Source organism: Perognathus longimembris, chromosome 16 (genome assembly GCF_023159225.1).
Source record: "Perognathus longimembris pacificus isolate PPM17 chromosome 16, ASM2315922v1, whole genome shotgun sequence".
Taxonomy (NCBI): domain Eukaryota; kingdom Metazoa; phylum Chordata; class Mammalia; order Rodentia; family Heteromyidae; genus Perognathus; species Perognathus longimembris.
The window spans coordinates 38,255,917-38,280,790 of record NC_063176.1 but is presented as its reverse complement, the minus strand read 5'-3'; the positions used below and the strand labels follow the sequence as shown (position 1 = coordinate 38,280,790).

Below are 24,874 nucleotides of genomic sequence, written 5' to 3'. Positions count from 1 at the left end.
AAAAGAGCGTAGTGGTGACCAACCCTAAGTAATAGTAGGTACAAAAACTTGTAAAAGAGTCAGGTGACAAATAAGTCATGTCAATACTTCGGCTTCATAAATATGTAAGCTGAAGAAAAATAAAAGCCTTGTTTGATGCTTTTACTCTTGGTCATTGTGCTGCCTCTAGTTAGTTAAGCTCTTAACATACTAGGTACTTGATTTAAACACACACTACTCTCATGCTCAATTACACTGTGAGAATGAGATGTAAGGCCTATAGAAAACTACAATGCAAATAGACTTGTCATTTAAAACACCTTTGTGGAAATATAGCCCCATTCATATAGCCTGAAGTCTACCGACTTGACATGCAGGTCTTAGTGGGCTTTAGTATGCTGGTAGTTATGTAGCAGTTAGGAAAGTCCATTTTAGAAGATAACCTTCACTACATAAGGATCTTTACCCATTCCTGCTTGGTCTCCCCACTTACCCCAAATAACCACTGTTCTGCTTTATGTCGCCACTTATCTGCCTATCCTGCACATATCAAATAAATAAAATCGTGCAACTTGAGGTCCTTTGTGAGTACATTCTTTTACATAATGCTATCAGTGCTCATCCTTTGTTGTCACATGTTAGAGTGTTTCCGTCTCTCACTTGCCATTGCTAAATAATGACTCTGTTGTATAGTTGCACCATGTTGATTTTTCCACCAGTCATTTGACACACAGTCACTTGGTTTGTGAATTATCTTACTGTGGTCTTGATTTTCATTTCCCTACACTGAATAATGAGTATCTTTCCATGTGTTTGTCAGAAATGTGTATGTATTCTGTGGGGAAAGATCTACATAGATGTTTTGCCCATTTTTATTGCTGTTTTCGCTTTCATTATTAATCTGTCAACCTTTTTCAAGTATTTGAGACAAAAATCTATGCAAGTATATATTTCAAATAATTTCCATTCTAGGTTTACTACACTTTTTTATCATATCCTTAATTTTTTAACGTTAAGAATGTCTACTGTATGTTTTCAGATACCTGTATTTTCGTGTTATATTTGAGAAACCATAATCAAAGTCATGAAGGTTTGCTCTTATGCTTTCTTCTAAGAGTTTTACAAATTTAAATCTTAAACCCATGTTGCTGGTCTATTTTGAGACATTATTAAGTTGAATGTTGTTTTTAACCAGATTTATGCCTTATACCATTCACGTTTAATGGCACTATTGTTATAATTGGATTTACATCTGCCATTTAATTTTCTTATTCACATGTCCTGTGTCTTTTGTGTTCCTCTATTGCTCTGCTACTCCTTGGTGTGGCTTTTATTTTTAACATTTAGTCAGTGTTTTCCAGGGTTGCATTTTCATTCTTCAATGATTTTTCTTACTATATTTTTGAGACTTCTTTTTCTTGGAAATCATTTTAGGAAATGTTCATCTTGAGTTATCTGAATCCATTCATGATTTACATTACCTTAATTCTAGTAATAATACCAGGATTACTCTATATATCTTTTTCTATTTGCCCCTTTCTTTGTGTTGTTAATGTTCCACATAGTATATCTATATATTACAAATCCACTGACACTCTGTTATAATAGTTATTTTACCTAATTTTACATTTTAGTGGAGGTGAAAGGAGCAAGTACCTACTTATAATTTTGTTATATTAATCTTTATGTTTGCCCTTTCTTTTCTTTCAAGTAAGACCTTCCTCAACAACCTTGTAATGTATAACAATAGACTATGTTCAGGGAAGTATGTTGTTAGGTGAATTCATTATTGTTTGTTTGTTTTTTTTCTGTATATGCAGTGTTTGACTATCTGTGCCTGGCTCCATCCATGTTTTTTTTTATTTTAATTTAATTTATTTATTAATTGAACACAAATTTTTTTGACAAGGTGTTGTGCAAAAAGGGTACAGTTACATAGTAGGGCAGTGTGTACATTTCTTGTGATATCTTACGCCCTGTTTTTCTTTCCCTTCTCTAGGTCAGGTAGACATATATACAATATACAATTTATCAAGAACATATTATCATTATTGCTTGAATATCACAAATATCTTACTCAAACTTAAATGACTATGACACCACTGTGTGATATAATCTTGTGTGACCATCATATCTGCAATCTGTCATTGACTGAAATGTCATTATGCAGAACATGACTTTGTATTTAAATAGAGACAGCAGGTGCTGTGCCTGGTTTTGAGGCTGCTTATGCAAATGCAATGAGTTCCAGTGAATCTTTTTTGGTGACAATTCATTGATTAATGGTCAAAAATACCTTAGCTATTTCAATATACTAAATCTATTTTCTAGTCACTAGAAATTAATTATCATGAAGAAAAGACACTTCTAAGTCATACAGAAGTTAAGCAGGAGTAAGTCCTTAGCAGCCGCCTGAAAAGGATCTGGAACTAAAGATTGCCCGCCCCATCAAAAGACAAGTGCTGTAGTTATTTTTCAGATACAGAATGACACTTTTGCCTGGAACTAGCCTTTGATTATAATTGTACCTGTTTCTCCCATACAACTTGGATCTCACCCACATCCAGATTATTAGTTAGGATGGGGATCACACTGATGTTTTCCCTGCGGTGGCCTGAAACCACAGTCTTCTCCCTTTCTACCTCATCTCTGACTCATATTCCTTGATAACAAGGTGATCCTCATATTCTCCCAAGCTTTCTGATGTTCAGCTCTGTTCAGTGGAACTTATTGGGACAGTGGGATGTTCTGTATCACTACTGTCCAATATGACAGTCAACAGTCACGTGCAGCCACAGAGCATTGAAAAACTGAATTGTTAAGGTATATTCATTTATATCTAATTTCAAATAGCCACATCTAGAGCTAGACATCTCAGATCCATCAGTGAAGTTCTCATTTCTATCTCAGATATCCCTTTCCTTGATATTGTGATACTAAACGTTTTTAAGGTAGATTCAAGGGAAGAACTCTCATATCAGTGATGTTAGTCTCGCCTGTAATAAACACCCATGGAACGGCCCAAAGGACTATTTTGTAAAGAAGCTATCATAGGTGTATTGGCCTTGTGAAAACTCAAATCCAAGTCAAATATCTGATATAGGGCTACAGCCAAGAAACAAGATGCACACCAAGTGCTTGGGTTCTGCCTGGGCAGTGGAGGAAGCCCAAAGGCTTTGCTTCTGTCTCACTGAACTGTTCTCAGAAGGACAAGAGAGGCCTGGGAATTTCCTGTTCCTTCTTGTGAAAACTAAGGGAAGGAAAAAGAGGAAAAAAATCTTCAAAGCTGCAATTGGAAACATTTACTTTATGCATATAGCAGTCCAGTAAAAGAAATGATCCACTACTGATCTTTCTTGCACTTTTCAAATAGCATGCTTGTGAAAGTTTTTACAGACTTGCAGGATGGGCCCCAGGAGTCTTTGAAGTCAGGAGATAGAAGGTCCTATTATCCTCACTTCTCAGGAATATGCACCTTGCACCGTTCTCCAGTGTATGTCCTTCAGATATATATGGATGAAAGCTGAAGTGCTTGCAGATAAAACAGATATAAGCAAATATCTGTTCTCTGGGATGAGGTATGCTATTTATGGGAGTTTCTGGGTTTCTTTGTCTTTGATTTTTTTTAAAGAAATGCAGATGAGTGACCAGATTAGTATATGTTAATTCCCATTGTGATTTTTCCCTTCACATAATAGAGCATGTGGTCATATTTTTGCTGTGATTTACTTGTCATAAGTAATGTGGAAAATATGTCCCAGACACATCCATGTCTTTTTTTAATCCTATTACTCTTTCAGTGTAATTAAATTGTAGACTCCAAACCCTCTGTTATTTTGGATTTCCTTTTTTCCTCATTCCCGTGAATAGTAAAATCAGAAACAAACTATAATACTCATTCCAAACCCATTATGTATGAAAAATATCTCTTTAGAAGGATCTTAAAAATCATTTACTGCCAGGCATCAGTGGCCCATGCCTATAATCTTAGATACTTAGGAGGCTGAGGTTGGTTCAAAGCTAACCTGGGAGAAGTCTGTATGACTCTTATCTCCAATTAAATACCACAAAGCTGGAAGTGGAGCTGTGGCACAAGTGATAGAGGGCCAGCCTTGATCAGAAACACAAAGGGACAGAACCAAGGCCTGAATTCAATACCCAGTAATGGCGTGCACACACACACACACACACACACACACACACACACACACACACAAATAGTCTTCACTAAAGGAAAACATGCTGCAGAATGACCTTGTGCGTAAGTACAAAGGCCACAGCTAAGTGTAATTTTCCACACAGAAATCTAATGCTGCCTCATCCATTTGTTCCCAGGTCATAGACCTGTACTGGGGAGTGGAGGAAGATGATTGGGACAATCCTGAGCTACAGAAGATGCGCATGAAGCTGCTGGAAGATTGCTTGAAAACTTCTGCAGGTCCATGTTTTGTTGTGGGTATAAAAAAAACTAATGTCTTATATTAAGCATAAATGAATGTGAGAATGCTTGCTGATTTGTGATTCTTAAAAAGCTTTGCACGGAGTCAGGAGCAAACTTTTTTTTTTAAATATCCATTGTTAAAACGTAGACTGTCTGTCTCCCTGCCCTGAATGTGTGAAAACAAACCTTCTTCAGCTTGTCATAAGAAGTGCTGCAAATTAGCAATGAATAATTTGAAATGCTAATCGAAGGAATGACTTGAGTTCGACAACAGTTTATAGACCTTGTGATCAGCCATCCGGATTACTCTTTCAGTCCTATAATAATTAGCCCGCTCCATTGGACAGTTTCTCCAATCATGGTATTTCTGTTGCTTAGCATTAGAACTCTGGCATTTTTAAAACACAGCATCTGAAACATTATTAAAAGGAACCATGTATACTATGTCAAATCTGATGATGGGATACAGTGCTCTGTGAAAGGTTTTAGTTTCTGCAGTGATTTGCAGGCAAAGTTCATTGTAGGCTACATGTCTTTTTCAAGTGAAACATTGTTATTGGTTCTGTATTATTTTCTAAGAATGCTCACTCCTGTATGTAAGCACAGTGGTAGGAAGGTAAGTGGGTCATTCCATGGCAGGCGATTGTGCAAAATCTCTGCCTTCATTTCCTGTCTTGAATCCAAACAGAACCTCCCAATGCATTGGAAAGTTCTCTAATAACAGAGGATGCTGTGAAACTGATTAGTCAATGCTAGTATAAAACTATCATATCACACCTCTAAAAGCTAGGTACAATGTACTAACAAAAGTATTTTGACAATTACTTGCATATATATATATATTTAGTTATATTCAGCCTCCATAGAATTAAAAAAAATCCTATAGAGACAATTTCAGAAATCTGACCACCTGATAGTAAAGTTCTTAGCAAGGACAGTGAAGTACATAATGACTCTGTATATGCAGAATAGTACTAGAAGTATGGTAAGTGACCCATATAATATTGTCATTTGGGGAGATCTGTTTTTTATGATTTAGCCCTCAAGACTAAGAAGAAATAAACATCCTCCCTTCAGAGAGCTTGCATTCCTTTGTGGACTGAAAAGAGAGAGGACAAGCAAAACAAAGAAACAAAATAGTGTCAGATATAAGTAGGAAGACGAGAAAGAAAATAAAGGAATGAAAGAGGAGAGAAAAATGCCAGAGAGGAAAGAGATTTGCTATTTTCAATAGAGTAACTGGAGATATTAGATGAGAAGACAGGTGGAAAGATCCAGATAAGCATTCCAGGTCTGAGCTTTCCAAGGACAGGGGTTGGGCATATTCTTGGCATCATCAGAGAACCAACAGGCCACACTAGGGGAAGCAGTATGAATGAAGGGGTGGGGGAGGGCGCTGCCAGAGTAAGATACTTCCACTCTCATAAGCATGCAAAGGGCTTGGAAAAAAAATCAAGAGAAGTCTTCATTGCTATGCTCCAATACAATTGGGAACCATTTGTTTTGGGAAGAAAAACTCCTTAAAGTAATTCAATAGTCCTGAAGGTGATTATGAATATTTTATTTTTACTCTAAGTGACAAGGGAAGTGCCAGAAATGGAGCAAAAGATTGAAGCAGAAAGCTAAAAAGAAGCTTGAAGTGCTTCTTTATAGATTCATTGAAGAGCCACTTTCACTACTGGGTAGAGGATGGAGTCGGAGCAGGTAGACCTTTAAGAGAGCTTCACAATAACATAGATAGCTTGTATTAATAAACTGCCTTGTTAGATGGCAACTTACTTGTACAACTACTTAAAGATAACTTTAATATATATGTCTGTGTGTATACACACATATGTGTGTATACACACACATAAAAGAGAGACATACTTTGTTTAGGAAGTTTGAAGTCTGAGCATCTGAAAACAGTGATCTTTAATCTGAAAAAAGAATGCAACCTCCCATCTAAAAGTCTTGTTATCTTAACTGTTAGCAATGGAAGAGGAATTAAAAGACATTTTCCAGGTCCTCAGAGACAGTTCAAGGTTGAGGCCGAAGACAACGTCTACCTCAGTGTAGCAAGCAGAGTCTGGGAAGATCTCTCAAATCTTCCCAATCCATTTATCTTACTCTCTAGTCCACAAAATAGCATACTGCAATACAAGAGGAATGTTGCCTTTCAGAGAGGAATTGTGATGTTCCTGCGCAGCTATTGTGCATATGTGAAATGAATAGCTTGAGACAACTTAACAATGTGTTTTATTTGCATGTGATACCTAGTTATGGAAGAGGTAATCTTTTGCCTGTTTGATTCTAAGTTGGGCAGAAGGAATCCCTGTTTATTTCCTTGTACACAGTGTGTATTGTAATGCATTGGTAATCATGAGTGCCCCAAGATTTTGAAACTAGTACTTATGGTAAGCATTTATGGACTAGAACCAAATGTTCATATATCGCCCACCATAATGTACATAACTTAAAATATATTTCTTCACACAAGTGGGTTGGATATGGATACTTTCCATTACTTATAAAGTTATTTTCCTATACCCTACCTCCTCCCCCCCCCAAAAAAAACCCACCAGGCTAATGGATTATACTTAGCCTTAGAAGAAGAAACTGGAAGAGACTTTGAATTCTATTCCTGTGAAAGTGGATATTAACTGCTCTCCAACTTAAATCAGTTCTAGAGGTGACCCCAATTAGCCAACAGTGGGGAAGCAATTGTGTCTTAATTGACTGTGGCAGTCTCAGGGAAGTTCAGAACTCAACTTTTTCCAAAGTAGCAGATGAAACATGCACAAAAAGAATCTGTAGTACTGTAGTAGTCATCATATCCATCTTGGCATCTCATTTCTTTAAGGGAGAAAAAATGCCAGGGAAGGGCAAGAGGCTAAATGAGGTCTGCCCTGACTTCTTACTTTGTTTCATAACTACGTCATCTGGAATGAATGAGCCTACCTGATCAAATTTAGATGGTGTCTGGAATTTAGGCTACCAGTCTTCATCACGGAATCCTGTACAGTGTAAGCTGTACCTAGGGTCTTGGTACCCCCACATAGACTAGCTCCTTTACCTACAGGTACCCACACCTACAACCCCACAGAGCAACTCTGAAGCTGAAATTTACTGAAGGCAAATGATTTGCCCCAAAGAAATTTGATAGTTTTAATCAATACATTTTGATATTTTCATCAATACATCTTTTTTCTTTTTTTAACCGAGAAAAAGCAGTTTTAATAACACGCACACATACATTCACATCTTTTTTCTTTTCTAATTGCCTTTGAAAATACTCTTAAATTATTTCTTCATTAAATTTTGAAGAGACATCTATAAGAAAAACATATTCACCTTAATTGACCTCGATGCCTGATGTAGGCATTTGACAGCAGTTAAGATTCTTTGATTAAAATTTTCAACTACTTCTATTTGTTAGAATCTGCTCGATTCTTCCTTAATATTTTAAGAATAGTATGTTAATAACCAAGCATATTACTATAGTCGTGCCTACTATAAACTAACGCTTGTTAAAGGAATTTCAAAGTTGCAGGTAATTAAAGAGAAAGCACCAATAACGCCAGGCCCTCTGCTATTATCTGTATGTCTTCACCTAATAGGATTAAAAATCTCCTCACCATGGGTATTACTGTTGCAATTCTCTTTGTCTCCCCCAAAAAGATAGATGCCTAGAAAGACTTTGTAACTCGCCCAAGGTTGCCAAGGAAACATTCACACAGGTGAGGACAAACCCAGGTTTTCCTATTCCAGAATTCACTCCCTTAATGCATAGTGTTAGACCTCTTAGGAGACTTCTTTCCTAATACTTTATTATAAATATTTCTCAGCAGTATATAATTTAAAAATCATAATTTTGATAAGTGTATATGTAAGATGCCACTGTTGTTTTTTTGCATCTTGACCAAAGATGTTCCCTCCTAGATCCGAGGTACTTCATGATAGATAGTTTTGGGTGGCAGGTAGTGACCATATGTTTTTCAACTGTGCATGCCCATTTCCCCAGTACATTTTGTTACAATAATATTGATGATATGCTGTGCATAAATGTGAGCTCTTAATTAAAGGGTTCTCATGAAAGTTTACTTAAGGGCCACTAAGTGCAGTATTGTCCATGCATCATTAAAAGGAATTGTATTTCCTTGAGCACTTTTGTTAGCAGGGTACAGTGCTCTCTTTGGCCTACAGATACATCAGTACTTTTTGATGGTGATGAAGTGGAGAGTTTAGTTGTATTTTGGGTCACTCCTTAAGCTAGGGAGGACCAGTCTTAGAAGTAGCCATGGCAACTTATAAATCATTAAGGGAGTATTGAAGGATTGATGTTTTCCTTTCTAAATGGCCTATATTTTTCTTTGTCATTGTTCATTATTAGTTGACAGGAGAACAAAATCAATCCTAGTTTTAGTAGAGCAGCGCAAATGCCTTACTTTTTTGTATCTTTTTTTAACTTTGTATTGTCTTTAAGTAGTTGTACCTAGGGATTTCAACTGTTTTCAGCTGAATAGGGTCACAAAGATATCCCTGCTTATGTATTTGTTTTTTCTGACAGAGGACCATGGAGTGGTTCCCATGGATTATTGATTATCAGAAGAAAATAGTATACATGCCAGTTCCAGGGGCCAAGAGACACTGGAGGATCACAGCTTAGAGGATGAAAGTCACATTGCAGCATTATTGGAAACTTTATAGCCAGAACTCCAGAAGAAACAAATCTGGTTAAAAGATTAAGAGGCTGGGAATGTGGCTTAGTGGTAGAGTGTTTGCCTAGCATGTATGAAGCCCAGAGTTTGACTCCTCATTACCATATAAATGGAAAAAGCCAGAAGTGGGGATGTGGCTCAAGCAGTAGAGCACTAGCCTTGAGCACAGAGAGGTTCAGGGACAGAGCCCAGGCCCTGAATTCAAGCCCCAGGACCAGCACCAAAAAAAAAAAAGGTCCAATGGCTTAAAAGAATAAAATAGACAATAGAGGCCCTAGAAAAGGAAGGAACCAGACAACCATGATGAGGTATTTATTTATAAGAGCCCTTCTTTGATGATGGCTTGTGTTTTGAGTTGAAAGACTTGATGGGCTAATTTCTGAATGCTGATATGAACCTGTCTTAATCTATTAACCAAAGACAGCAATCTATTTAAACATAACACGGGTTCCCCCTAGGGTAGTCATCATTGTAATATCTATGCCCTTTTATTTTAGAATATTGCCTGACTCATCATTCATCTGTGTAGCAGAGTTAACCCTTATGCTAGATATTTTTAGTTTTAGAACCTGTAGAAGAAAGGAATCAGACTTGGCTAAAGCATTACCATGTAGGGTTCAATAAGGAGGAAGAGCATTTGCATCTCTTCTACACCTATAGAAGTAGTGGGTGGAAAGACAAGAGTACAAGTTCCCTTCTAGTTAGCAGATCAACAGGCATGGGTATCAGGTAATCATGTTTACAAACTATTTTTTAATGTCTCAGCTTCAGTAAGTTTTGAAGATGCAGGCACAAACAGCATGCCCTCTTATCTGAATGGTTTTTCCCAAATTGTTTGTCTGCGAATGGCCTCTCATTACTAGGATCCGCATTGTCCCCGTAGGTCTCTTCTTGTTGTCCCAGCTTGGTCAGATCCCACATTGAAAGGGGTTGACAGAGAGTCAGCTGGGATTCTGTGCCAACAAGACATTGGCTTTTGGACAAAATTAAGAAACAAAGAGATTAGAAGGGACAGCTCCCAAGTAGGAATTACCTAGAAATAAATGAGTTTGACAAATGAGTACTTGTAAGAGTCACCCTCTATGGGCTTGACTGCAAATTGTTATGTAAGACGATCAAATAGCAATGACAGAGAAACCTATAGTAGCCATGGCTAATTTTTCGAAGCAGCAATTGAAAAAAAAATGCTCTAGTGATTTCTAAATAAGAACCTACATAAACCTGTAAAGAGCTGGCATCACTGACCATTTTAAGTTAGAGGACACCTGCTTGGTAAGGTTTCTTTCCAAACTTTGAACACAGTTTGGCACTACTGGGGTTTGAATGTAAAGCTCTGAAACTACTGCAGTTGTAGTAAAGCCTTTCACTGTCTTTTTTGCTGGTTATTTTTGAGATAAAGTCCTCTATTAAGCCAACCACCATACATGCAGACTAATAAGCATGCACAGAATGACACCAAAAAGACCACTAACATTAATTTGGAAATTTAGAATACACTTTCAAACAAATATTTTTCTTGTTTTCATTGTTGTTATTTTGTTTTATTTGTAGAGCAGTCATATAGAATCCCCCCCCCCCAAGGCAAGAGAGATTTAACATTTATTATTTGAGGGCAAATTACAACAGAGACTGCCAACACAAACAATTAGATTTTTCTGTACCTTATATGTTTTTCCCTGCCAATTGTCAGCACAAGTGTTTTATTAATTAATTATATTTTTATTATCTTTAACTAGCTGCCGTTCAAGAAATCCATTTTTGAATACGACGCATCTTGATTGATGCCACCCCTTTCATTATTCTCCCTCATTCCTCCAGCCCAACCACTCCCCTCAGTTTGCTTAATTTCATAAGCTATATATTGAATATTATGACTGCATTCTACCCCCACTTCCATTCTTCATTCACTTATCTCCCTCTTTTGATGGACGCATGTGCACGTGCACGCGCACACATACACACACATGCACACACACAACCCTTTCAAGTGCCAGTTGCCAGGTAATGCATTTTGATAGACTCTAGCACAGGTTTTCTAAATGAACCCAAATGCTCAGAAAACCTTCTGAACAAGGAACCCACATTTCCTGGTTAAACAAATGGCAAAATTTCAAATAGTTGAGTCAAACCTGACAAAGGTAGGTCAGCAGAACCCAACATGTCCCAGAGAAGCCTTCAAACAACCAGCAAAATGAAGAGGAACACTCAGGATGTAATGATCAAGGAGAGCTCCCCGAGTTCAAACCTCGGGGCCTCCAAGAACAGATGCTCATTTCTCTGCCTCACCTCAATGTATATTTGTCTCTATTTGACTGACTTTTGTGTTGTTGAGCCTTACAGTTGGATGACTTTTGCAAAAATGTTATTTCAGTGTAGCACCCACCCATATCATGTGTCTTCTCTAAAGACAATTTTATAATTAAAAAAAAAAATCTGTGCTTTCTCTGTAATTCCGGGCTCAACAATTTATTCCTTTAAAAGTTGGGTTGTTTGAAGTCTTGGACATTTTGCTGAAAACACATGTCTCATTTGTTTTATAGTTGCTTGGGGAGGAAGCATTAGTGTTTATGGCTTTACGATTAGAAACTAGAAACAAATAGTTTTATTTCATTTGTTGTAAGGTTGTATAAAGGAGAGCTGAAGTTTGGCAAATGTGCCATCACTTGGAATCTTCTGGGTCCTCTAGCCCACTCTATACGCTCCCGCCCCCTCAAAAGAACACTGGTCTCTTCTGTCCTCATAATTCCATGATAAAACCATTTCAGAATCCATGAATTTGCCCAGTATTTTGTGGTGTGTAAGATTCAGTAAAGATAGAGCAGTTCTATTTTGCTTTGTGGGTTTTTCACAGTAAGATTCGACATACTCAGAGGAGGTGATGTCATCCATCAATTTTAAGAACAGAAACTGAGTGTGGTGGTATACACATATCATCCCAGTACTCACAAGGCTGAGGAAAGAGCATGAAAAGTTCAAGACTGCCAGGGCTTTTTAGTAAGACCCTGTTTCAAAGAAATTAATGGAAAGATAAAGCAGACAGAAAGCATTGCTTGCAGATCTTAAGCTACCTAGTGCTTCCGTCTTTGCCTGTGTTCTATTAACAAAATTACCTGAGACCAAAGACGTTATAAAGAATAGAAGTATATCGAGGAGCCAGTGGCTCATGCCTACAATCCTAGCTACTCAAAAGACTGAGATCTGAGGATCACAGTTCAAAGTCAGACAGGGCAGAAAAGTCCCCGTGAAACTCTTATCTCCAATTAACCACTCAGAAACAAAGTGCTGCTGTGGCTCAATGTGGTAAAGCACTAGCCTAGCATTGAGGAAACAAAGGATTCAGGGACAGCATCCAGGCCCTGAGTTCAAGCCTCAGGACAGACAAGAAAACCAAGAATAAAAGTATATTTGGGCTGGGAATATGGCCTAGTGGCAAGAGTGCTTGCCTCATAAACATGAAGCCCTGGGTTCAATTTCCCAGCACCACATATATAGAAAATGGTCAAAGGTGGTGCTGTGGTTCAAGTGGCAGAGTGCTAGCCTTGAGCAAAAAGAAGACTGGGACAGTGCTCAGGCCCTGAGTTCATGACCCAGGACCGGCCAAAAAAAATTTTTTTAAGTATATTTGGCTCATGATTCTGATATTTGCTTGGCAACTGGTGAGAGGCTTGATGGTACATCGTGACATGATGGAGAAGACACAGCAAGTCTGTAACCACTACAATCTTTCTCCTCTCTTAGAGGCTATTAGTGCCAGCCTGAGGTTTTCACCCTGTGACCTTATCTAGCTACCTTCCGTATACATCCCCTCCAAATACTACCACCATCTGAATTTGGGAATTCTTTCTAAGTTATAAAATCTGAGGGACATATTTGACAAATGGTGGCACAGAGAAGTTGAGTAACACACCAGAATCAGGCAGAAAATGAAGAGCCCAAATTCAAACCCTTTAATTCACTTGGTTTCCATGCACGTGTGCATTACAAAGCACATTTCAGATGCCTTACCAGCAAATCCTCGTATCATCCTCAGGAGCTATCAAGATTTCATTATTCTTCTTGTTAATTTGGGTAAATTGAGACACAGAGTTATAGCACAGGACTAAGAACATGCATTCATACAGGATGAAGCAGTTGCCTGAGCGCAGGGCCTCTGGCTGCAAGACTGTGGCTCTCAGAGAGATTTTGTTGTTGTTGTTCTGGTTTTCTTTGCTCTGGTTTTACCAACAAACACTTCCAGTACAATGAGGGCAGAGCCATCCTCCTTGGAGCCATAGATGAGACACTTTGTCTTCTCTCCAATATACACACCTGTTGTATTCACTGCCAGAGGCCCCAAAGCAATTCCAGGGATGCATTTGGGAATCCATTGCTGCATCCCCTGGTATTTTTTAAAGAATGGCTCTGTTCTCCACAACAAAACTGAGGGGTGTGGGGAAACCTTAGCACTAGAGAATCTGGAAAATTAGTGAAACAGTAATGAGATGGAAAGCAAGGGGAAAACAACTTTTTTTATTTTGGGGATTTGGTACATGAAGACATGAAGTTGATTCTGCCACTTTTGAATAAGGGAGCTTTTAGCTTATTGTTCATAAATAAAGATAATAATTAAGAATGAGGCATTTCAGGGGCTGGGAATATGGCCTAGTGGCAAGAGTGTTTGCTTCGTATACATGAAGCCCTGGGTTCAATTTCCCAGCACCACATATATAGAAAATGGTCAAAGGTGGTGCTGTGGCTCAAGTGGCAGAGTGCTAGCCTTGAGCAAAAAGAAGCCAGGGACAGTACCCAGGCCCTGAGTTCAAGCCCCAGGACTAGCAAAAAAAAAAAAAAAGAATAAGGCATTTCAGCTAGGTGCCAGTGGCTCTCATCTATGATCCTAGCCTCTTGGAAAACTAAGATTGGGAGAATAAGCAGCCCTTGCTGAAAGTTCACCAGACCCTTCATTAACAAAGAACTGGGCATGCCTGTTATCACAGCTACATAAAAGCCTAACTGGTATTGAAACCCCATACTACTAGTAAAAGTCAGGGCTGGAGGCATGGCTCAGGTAAGAACACCTGCCCAGCAAATGCAAAGACTCAAGTTCTAGCCCTGGTACCATACACACATATACAGACACACACACACATACACACACACACACACACACACACACACACTTCATTGATTGCTTCTAGTGCAGCAAATACTGAATATTCTCTTATTAAATCTTTATGGCAAACATTTTGAGATTTCGGTATTGTGATCTCAATTTCTACATGAGAATTTGAGGCTCGGAGAGATTAACAAAATTCCCCCAAGAATGCTAGGTTACAAAAGCACAGAGATGGAATTCAAAAGCACACCATCTGACTGCAAAGCTTATGGTCTTACTTTCATAGGATTGGAGAAATTGTATTAGCCCAAGCTCCTCATGTGTGCCTGACTCATAATAAGTAGTCGTTATATAATAAATGTTATTGGAGGGGGTCATTGTGTAATGTTGAAGAGTAGGGCCTCTAAATTCAGACTGTTGAAGTTCATATATCTGTCTACTATTCACATAATGTGTCCTTTCACAAATTTTTGTAATCTCTCCCAGCTTCAATTGCTTCATTTACAAATTTTAAATATTAGTGCCTACAACACAAGTTTTGTGAAGATCAAATGAGGTCCTATGCTGTAATTGCTTAAACAGGGTATTCTTTATAAAAGGCAATTAATTAAACACCAGTCATGATTATTAGTAGCTATATTTTAAGGAACCACAAATGGGAGACCAAACAGATTTTTATAAGTACCCTATATTATCTCACTTGGTTCCCCCAAAAAGTTTTATGAGGTAGATGTTACATTAATCAATTTCCAAATGATCCTGTAGATGTTTTTATTCTTTGCTTTTGCTAGTACTAGGGTTTGAACTCAGGGTTTGTTGCTTGCTTAGCCAGTGCTCTACCATTTGGGCCACAGCTCAGCCCAGATTTCTACTGGTTAATAAATGGAGTTTCTCAAGCTTGTTTTTCCCCAAAGTGGCTTTAAACTGTGATCATCTAGATCTTAGCATTCTTAGTCGCTGCTCACAGACATAAGCCACTAAGTGCTCAGTAAGAGAATTTACAGCCAGTAACAGACCCAACTGGAATGTGCACCCACCCAGGCAGGTGGAATTTGGAGCATCTACATTCTGCATCAATTCTGAAAAACGGCTCCCAACAGACATTCTCCCTAGCCTTGATGAAGCCCAGGAGTTAGGGGCTTAGCAGAGAAGTGAATATTCTTCTCTGCCTGCTTAAATTCAGAACCTGCTGAGAAACTGATAGAATGAGCTACATGAAAATTAAAATGTCACCTTCTTGATGAGAAAGCCATTAAAGGGAATGGCTTCAATTCAACACCCTCTTTCAAAAGAGAATGATCTATCCTTGCCATCCAAATTCCTCAACCCTCCTGCACCTCACTCTGAGAAGCCCGAAATGTGCCCTATGGTGCCCATGTCACCTTATGAGAATACAAGTTGAAAGAACCCTTTATGTATGCCATCCTTTGTGAGTGAGCCCCCTACTGGTTGGGAAGAATAATGGTAGAGAGAAGCAAAGACTTGCTCTACAGAGTTCCCAGCTCAGAGCTCACATGAGTGGGCTTCACCTTCTTAATTGATGGGATCCTCTCAAAATTTGTCATGGTTTTCTTTGGGATTGTTTGTCTGACTAATGCCATGAAAATTGGTGACTTCCATCTAAATTTTCAAAAAGATTGATATCAAAAATTAGACTGCACTTTCATATGCAGGAAAACCAACTGTTTTCCCTGAGTTTGTGATAGTTCAAAGCCTGAGGACCAATTCTTCCTGAATGTTTTTTGTTCTATAGTAGCAATCTTTAAAAAATGCTCCTGGCTGAAAATTTTCTTGATATGCTAGAGAACTCTCAAATATGTCCCATCTATTTCTAGAGAATTCCACCTAAGTGATAACTCTCAGAAAGGTTTTGTTTGCAAACCTTTTTAGGATTCTAGCACCCCCTAGAGGTGCTTTCTGAGCTTTCTGAGCTTTTGATCCTTTATCAATTCAGTTTCTCTAGGCCATGTCACGCTCTGTGATCTAATAGTAATTTAAGGTCTCTCCACTTTTCTGAGACCCTTGTTTATGAGTACATGGACTTAGACATGTCCTTTATTTGAATGCTGTCTTGTCTGGCCTTCAGAGATTTCCTATCTAGCTCATTCATCTTAGGATATCAGCCAATCCCTCGTGAAAACTTTTCTTCCTTTTAGCTTTCATCCTGTTTACCTTGTGTATTTTTTCACTCATCCTCTGCCCTTGTTAGGATTGTCAAATTGAAGCACGGTTTTCAAAATCCTTCTGCTCTCCATTCCTTTCCTGATTCCTAGTGATAAACCGATGGGTTTTCAAACATGTCATTGAACTGTTCTCTACCTCTACCCAAGAACATGGAATATCTATTTATATTATTTATTATACAGCCCTTCGCAGGTGACTCTTGAGAGCCTCAGGCAGGCCACATGATCCCAAGAGGTCAGCGCTACCAATTCCCTCTGCAGCAGCCAGAATAATGCTGCCTCCCCTGGGCCTTGTATGAGTCAGTCAGAGCTGGAATCTATTGGTGTTCTGCAGCACATACAAAACTCAGTGAAGTCTGCTTCTGCAAGTCCTGCAACAGATAGAGCTGAAAAGAGGGGAGAAACAAGAAAAGCTTTCAGCCCCCCGCTATCTAAAACTTTACTACTCCTTGGACTCCATTTTGTCTTCCCAGGCTGGGAAGCCTTACTTGCATCTTCATACCTGAATAAAAAGAATCACTCACTTGTGGGTAAAGCCACCCCCAGTCCAAGTGGGAATTCCACAGGGTTCATACCTGCAAATTCCAGAAGCCTCTTCAGCCATTTTAGCTAGAAACACGCTGAGTGGAACAATATAGAGACCTATCACCTGCCAAGATCGAGACACATGACTCCTTGGCTCCTTTTTTCTAACCTTGGAGACCTAAAGTCACGAACTTCGCCTCCCCTAAAATTTTCATTTGCCCAGTTTCTCTAGCTGAACACACCAGGGGTCGGAAATATGAGGCTCCTTTAAAAGTCCTCTTTCTCCTACTTACATATTGAACCAAAGAGAGAAACACAGTAGTCAGACAATAAAGACTAAGAAACTCCCCTTCTCCCCTTTTCTCTGCACCTAGGTTGCAAATATTCAAGCCAATTTGCAATAGACTTAACCTACCCACAGTTGGACAGCATTAAGCCTCCCAGAAAAGCCCTGCCTCTATGATGTTTATTGCCCAGAGAAGAACAGAATATGATCTCTCTGCTAACTGGGATACACAAACACACACACACACACACACACACACACACACACACACACACGATGCCCAGCCACATCACCCTAAATTTGTTGCTCTACCCCAATGAGAAAGGCAAGAAATCCAAAGTGTTACCTTCATAGATATCTCTCTACATAGAAACATTGGGAACAGAAAACAGCTTCCTCCTTAACACTAAGCAAATGGACAAACCCTCCATGAAACCATGTGCCACACCATCAGAACACAAATGGAAACATGGAAACAAATTTGACAAAATATCACCAATAACACACCCACATAACTGTTAGAACAGAAACTAATGGTTGGGGCGATGGAGAGATTTCCAGTATGATTATCACTAAGAAGAATCATAATTGCTAGCAACTGCACAATACAAGCCAGTTATTCTCATTAACACAGATGTGGGTGACCACAGAGTCAGAGCTCTTTCTTAGCTGCATGATCATTCAGTGTGGTCTAAGATGGAGTTTTATAAGGACGTCATTCAGAGATCGAATGAGATATTTTCAAAATCTCTGAAAGCCCACCTCACTCCCAACGTGGTTATCACAGAGATGTTGTTATATGAACACTCAAGTAGCTTTACTCCTTCTCTTGATGTGGGATATGTAGGGATTTTGTGGGATTTATGCACCGTACTGTTCATCACATGAAGTTTTGCTATTTTCTGTATAAAGAAAGCCTTCCGGGTATTTCCACAGCTTAACCGTGCTAATGTTATCTAGAAGTATAGGAAAAGACTGACACAAACTGCAGTTGAGCCCCCAAAAAGAAAGAAAATACATGAATTCTAAGCAAAAGTATGTTGACATAAAACCATTATGCATTTGTAGATATTTTCCTAACTAGAAAATTCAACAGGGCAATGTCATGCATTTTCTGAAAAAATCTAGCCAACGTTTTTACCCTACCTCTATGGTGGTATGTACCTGGGTGCTTCCTGACTCTCCCTAAATACAAGCTCTGAGGAAGGTTTTCTGGTACTAACTCAGCTCTCTGTATCATCTGGACATAAACAGCTGTCCCAGTTCTAAGCTTTGCTCAGAGCTCTGTCTCTACTTAGATATATCTCAATCTCAAATATTATACATCCAGAAATCAATGTCTACTTTTTTCATCCTTAAGCCTATTTGTTCCTTGTCCACACTAATATTTCCAATTCACTAGATGCGTCATTATTAATCCCACTATTCAAGCAAGAGACAGGAAATTTTCCTACAATAGCACCATCTAGAAGAAACAGAACATGAGGCCAGCCCAAAACAGAAAAAAAAAATTGTGGTGGTTCATACCTGTAATCTTAAACACATGGCAGAGGTAAGAGCCACCTGGGGAAAAGAACATGAAAATAACTAGAGCAAAAGGGATGTGCTTGTGGCTCATGTGGTTGAACACTTCCCTAGCAAGCATAAAGTCTTAATTTCAAACTCTTAGAGAAAAGAATTTTTCAATGTGCCTCAGACTCTTTGGAGCTTGGGCATTGGATTTTGAACCTGTCCCTCCACTCTAATGGCTTTGCAGTGATAGTATAACAATGTATGCCATTTACTCTTCTTATAACACTCAGCCTTTCTGGGCATGGTTTACTGAACTAAATTGGAATGCAGGAGGGAGTGGTAGTAGTGAAATCAGAGAGAGGCAACATACCCCACACACGCACACACCCCCCCCACACACACACAGAGACAGAGAGATTCTCCTTCCTTATGTATTTCTTACATTTCCAAAGGCCAGGCTCCTTTTCTTATAAAATAAATAACTTAGATCTCGATGTAAAATTGGGTTAAGTCGTATGCATAGTATTTTACTTTGCTCTGTGAAGTTCAGAATCTAGACTTGCACTGTCCCTTCTTTAAATGCAAGGGCTCCCCCTAGTGGTCAAACTAGAGGACATAGCCTAGGGTTATGGTGGTGCTTAATTAAATACACACTGAGAGGAAGACAGAAAAACAGAGGGAGAGGAAGAAAAAAAGAGAGGAAAAAGAATAAGACTATGTGTGTTATTTCACAAAATTTAAGAATTACATACAATGAAATTATTAAACACTAAACTGGGGAAGGGAGTGAATAGTTTAGGCACTAAGATTTGTGTTGAGGTGCAGAGTTGGAGTCTCGAATCCATTAAAAAAAAAAAAAATTAGAACCAGTGAAGACCTGACAGATGATGATCAGTTCGTCCAGATTTTCTTAGGTCTGATCATTTTAACCTGGAGAGTTCAAATGATCTGCCAAGCCAAGCTGGTGGTTAGCAGAAAATCTTCATGAAAGACTTCAGTGGATATTTCAAAACCTGTCCTAGTTTCAATGAATGGATCACTTCATTTTAGGAGGGCTTTTCAAAAGTAAGGGGGAGTCAAAATGGAAAGCACTGATCTGTTTCCCTGAGCCCATTGTAAGTTGTTCTATTTTTTGTTTTTAGTTTGTCAAAGTGAAGTACAGAGGGGTTACAGTTTCATATGTAAGCAGTGAGTACATTTCTTGTTCAACTTGTTATCTCCTCCCTTATTTTTCTCCCACCTCTCCCCTCCCCCTTTCCCTTTCCCTCCCATGAGTTGTACATTTGTTTACACCAAATGGTTTTGTAAGTATTGCTTTTGGAATGGTTTGTCTTTTTATCCTTTGTTTCTTGATTTTGGTATTCCCTTTCCCCTTCCGAGTTCTAATACACATGTATATATAGTGTCCAGGGTTCTAAGATCAGATACAGTGATAGCAGGGATAAAATCACAGGAAGGGAATACCAGAGAAAAAATAAGAAAAAACAATAGCCCAATAGCTTTTCCCGTATGAGCACATGATGCTAAGTGAAATGAACTCCACATTATGGAAACAAGTGGTATATCATTGTTGTAATTATTTTCAATATGCCATGTGAAGGTGTTCCTTTTATCTTCCAGTAAGGTAACTTTGTGGAACTTAACCTGTTACAGTTCACTCACCAAATACATTTAAGTTAGAGTATACGTATCCACATCATTGGTTTTTTTGTTGTTGCTTTCACAAACGTTGTTTGGGGGCATGTACTTCCATATCGTTGAGTACATAAATAACTTTAACCATTTACTTTTCAAGCAGAAACTGTGGTGAGTTGATGATGTCTGCTCTGTCTCCTAGGAAGTAGGAAAGCATTAATGATTGTCCATCAGAAACCCCACACTGCAAAATGGGTGACAAGTAGTTAAAAAAGATATACTACCCACACTCAAGATCTGTGTTGTGGGCTCAGAGGGAAGATATGCCCAGAATTCCAGCAGAGAAGGACATCGAAACCAGAGCAGCCACACTATGCAATCTCCCCCAACCACAATGGCAATGCCAACAGAGTCACTTGCATTCAACCATTGTTGGAAAATGTTAAGATCCTTCTTGACCCCTCTGAGAAAGAAAACACTGCTATTATAGCATATTGTTCTATTGCAGCATATTGTTCTATTTTATTGTTGTTCCTCTCTTACTATGCTGAACCTGTCAGTTAAATTGGTCATAGGTAAGGTAACAAGCATGTAGAGGCTTTGGTACTGTTCTTGATCTCAATTCTTGGGCTATATCTCCATATAGAGGGGAAATTCTCTTCACCTGCTCAGGATAACACCTGCTAGCAGAATAACATGCCTGCTATGGTGCACGGGGTGTGTTTGGGGTTCGAGAAGATTTCATGTAGATAGTTGAGTGCAGAGAAATGAAAGGGCATAGATATAAAGGATTGATGTTAATAATCATCTTGTTTCAATCAGAGTATAAAATGATTTTATAATAGAAAACAAAAATCTCTGGGAGGGTGTTTTAGATGTTGAGGGAAAAAAAGTAAAGAGAGAAATATTTGGTGATGACTTATGAATGGGTGACATAATATACCTAAGAGTACATTTCTTGGGCTTGAGTCCAGAAAGCACTCATGAAAACTGAAGACTAGAGCATAATCAAACATATGTGTAATCATTTAATAGCTCCAGCTAACCATTTATATCAGGACTGCCCAGCCTCAGTTCTCTTTTCAGCTAAATGTCCCTCTAGGGGGCGTTGTAATGTACACTGTGGGATATTTAACAGCATCTCTTTGCCTCTGTCCACTGGCTGCTAGGATACACCCCCATCATTTTCTAGGGGGTAGAATTCTCCTTCCCCCACCGAGAACTAGAGATGCCGTTGATGTGAGAATGTCCTGGAGTAAAGTTAGTTGAGCAAGGAAGAGAACATTAAAATTGGATAGAGAGCAGGCAGCTACCCTTCTCAATGGCGGCATCTCAGCTCCATACAACTTGGGTTTAGCTTCCCAAGCATCACCCCACAGAGCTTCTCACTAAGCAGAACACTCAGTCGGCATCTCTGCAGTGGGCTACTTCTACACCTTAGCATGCGTTCCCCTCTCCAAGTTGTCTGGCCCCTCAAGAGACTTCTTAAAACCACATGAGCTGGCCTCACTATTGGAGAATTTCCAAGTACCAAGGAAGTCTGTCTTTTCACTCTAGGATGTCTGTGAACTTTGTGGACTCATCAGAAATCTCTTGACCTCAATCTGGCTCTGTCATAAATCATGTCCAGCCATCTCCAAGCTTGATTCCCTTTTCTGAAAACATTGGCTCTGCCCTATGGAGTCACAGGAAGTGAGAAGGAGCAGGCAGTGACAAGCAAGCCAAGAATGTGGAGCTCTTTTCGTAGAAAACAAAGAGTCCACTTCAGGCTAGCAGAAAACATCCGGAAAAAACTATGACCTTGATGATAATCAAAGAAAAGTTGGGATTTGGAGAAAATGGTCCTTTATGCTATGAATAATCAGCATTTTGTTGGGCTTTGTGTTCATATCATTTCTCTGTTAGAAGTTATACATGAAAAACAGTTGACCCTTAAAACAAATTTTATGAGGAAGTTCTCCAAGAATTTCAGTCACTTCTTATTTATTTATTTATTTTAATCAAGGCTCTTTTATTATTTCCTGGTTATGTATTACCATCTAAAAAAAGGTCTGAACCTTATGATTAAAAGGAAGAGAGATTTCCTAGTTTTTCATATATAACCTAAAAATCTCCAAAGAAGATAGTCCAGGCATACAACAATGCAGGATGGGAGCAAATACTACTGCTAGACACCATGATAGACCTTTGAGTCTCTTAGTCCAGTCAGGACCATTGTATTTCAGTTCTTCAAAATGTGTCAGAAAAGTGAGTTCTAGCAGTTCCCGGTCACTGGCTTGCTCGCTTTCCTCATTACTTCTTCGCAGTCCCTGAAGTAAAATGGACTTTTATCAGCTGTCACTCCTTCTGAGGTTTCCTCTTAGCCAACACCCTCTTCCATGTCACCACTTTCTGCTCCATGGGATGGGCTTCAATTGCCTGCCTCCAGCTCTCCAGCTACCCGAATTAGTAAGATTCCTGAGTCCCTAAACAGGGAATACAAGATTAAACTTTGAAAAGAAAAATAATAATTACTTTCCTTGGTAAAAGAAATTTAGAAATGAATAGGCTTTCAAATATGATTATTTGGGGGCTGGGAATGTGGCTTAGTAGTAGAGTGCTTACCTAACATGCATGAAGCCCTGGGTTTGATTCCTCAGTACCACATAAAGAGAAAAAGCCGCAAGTGGTGCTGTGGCTCAAGTGGTAGAGTGCTAGCCTTGAGCAGGGACTCAGGGACTGTGCTCAGGTCCTGAGTTCAAGCCCCAGGACTGGCATATGTGTGTATGTATGTGTGCATATATGTATGTATGTGTTTATATACATATATATTCTTCCTTTACTACATCTTCTAAGAAAGGAGAATGAAATGAAATGAGGAAGAGGGACACATGATGTGAACCTGAAAGTCTTTACACCTCTAATCTGCCCAGTGTTTTCCACCTTTTAATCACACAAGAAGTACTGAGTAAACAATTTCAGCCATTGTTACCTGGACAGTAACTGCTTTCCCTCTGAGATCCTCCTTTACTGATAATTTCCTTATATAGCCCCCTGTGTTATTTCCACATGATACAGCAAGAAACTCAATAGGGTGAGACTAAGACATTAACAGGACGACAGTAAAATCCATTAACATGGGGAATGGCTAGTGAGAAGAGGTCTTTAGTAAGGATATCCATTTTGATACATGTGATATTATCTGATTGTCCTCTTGTGACTTCCACCCAATTCTGTTTTGCTTTTTTTTTTTTTTTGCCAGTCCTCCATGGAGCTTGAACTCAGGGCCTGAGCACTGTCCCTGGCTTCTTTTTGCTCAAGGCTAGCACTCTGCCACTTGAGCCACAGCACCACTTCTGCCTTTTTCTGTTTATATGGTGCTGCAGAGTAGAACCCAGGGCTTCATGTATACAAGGGCAAGCACTCTACCACTAGGCCATATTCCCAGCCCCTTCTGACCAATTCCTCCCTTGCAGTCCAACTCTTATTTCAGCTCACTGGTAGAGGTCCCACCCAACCAAGAAACCTTCTTGTATGAAGTCCCATTTGTCCTGTGCTTTCCCATGACCACTCTAGGCTGAGGTGCTACCCTGCCTTTGGGAGTGGCTCTCTTCAGGCAATTAATTGCCTTCACAGTTCTCAATTAGGAAAGCAGGAACCAGTCTCCCATCTCCAGATATGCAAACCTTCCAAAGCTCCTGGAGCCATCTGGTTCTCTCAAGAAATCTCTTAAGTGTGATTCACCCCAGTCCTTCCCTTGAGAAGATTCCGTGAGCAACTTTAGCTCAACAGGAAATAAAATGTGGCATCCTCCTTCCCTGTAGATTGAACTTTCCTCTATTGATGGAGAAGGGGTAGGGGAAGAGCCACTTAGTGCAGGGAGAGGGGGAAAGCTTAGTGACTCCTTTCCCCCAATGAATCCTCTTCCAGCTTTGTCTTTTATGCAGGAGAATCTCTGAAATGGGATGGCCACATTTTATTCAGCATAGAGGATGTGTCTTGTCTGGAAATTCCTCTTCTGTATATTGAAGGAGACGGTTGCCTTTAGGTTGGGTTTCAGTGACTTCTGAGGTTTCAACACGAGTCCTGGGATAGCTAGATTTATATGTCAAATTGGCTAAGCAACAGCCAATTCGAATTACATTCAAAAAAAACTTTTTGACTAGGCCAGAACACACAGGTATTTAGTCGAACAATAATCTAGGATTTGTTGTGGTCATATTTTTTTTATGAAATTGACATTTAAGTCAGGAGACATTGAACCAGGCAGATCACCCTTTATAATGGGTGGGCCCACATTATAAAGACTGTGGTTTCCTAAGGAAGAAGAGATTCTGCCTGCAGATGCTATCTGATTCCAGCTGCAATATCACCTCTTCCTGGGGTCTACAGCTTCCCACCTCTCTTACAGCAGACTTGGCTCTGGCAGCCCCTGAAATCATAATCTGGTGGGCCAATTCCTTTTATATAGTAAAATTTTTTAAGTACACAAATACCCCAGTCCTGGTAGTTCTGTTTCTCTGGAGAATGCTGATGAAT

The 24,874-nt window shown here is 39.2% G+C and overlaps 1 protein-coding gene across 1 annotated transcript in view; it reads left to right on the top strand.

Annotated features, from left to right (window-relative positions):
* Nwd2 (NACHT and WD repeat domain containing 2) overlaps nucleotides 1–24,874 on the top strand; it is a 122,741-nt gene that overhangs the window by 62,476 nt on the left and 35,391 nt on the right. The window contains exon 5 of the mRNA XM_048364122.1: nucleotides 4,315–4,431. Coding sequence (XP_048220079.1) covers nucleotides 4,315–4,431 — 117 coding nt within the window. The remainder of the gene's footprint in view (nucleotides 1–4,314; nucleotides 4,432–24,874) is intronic.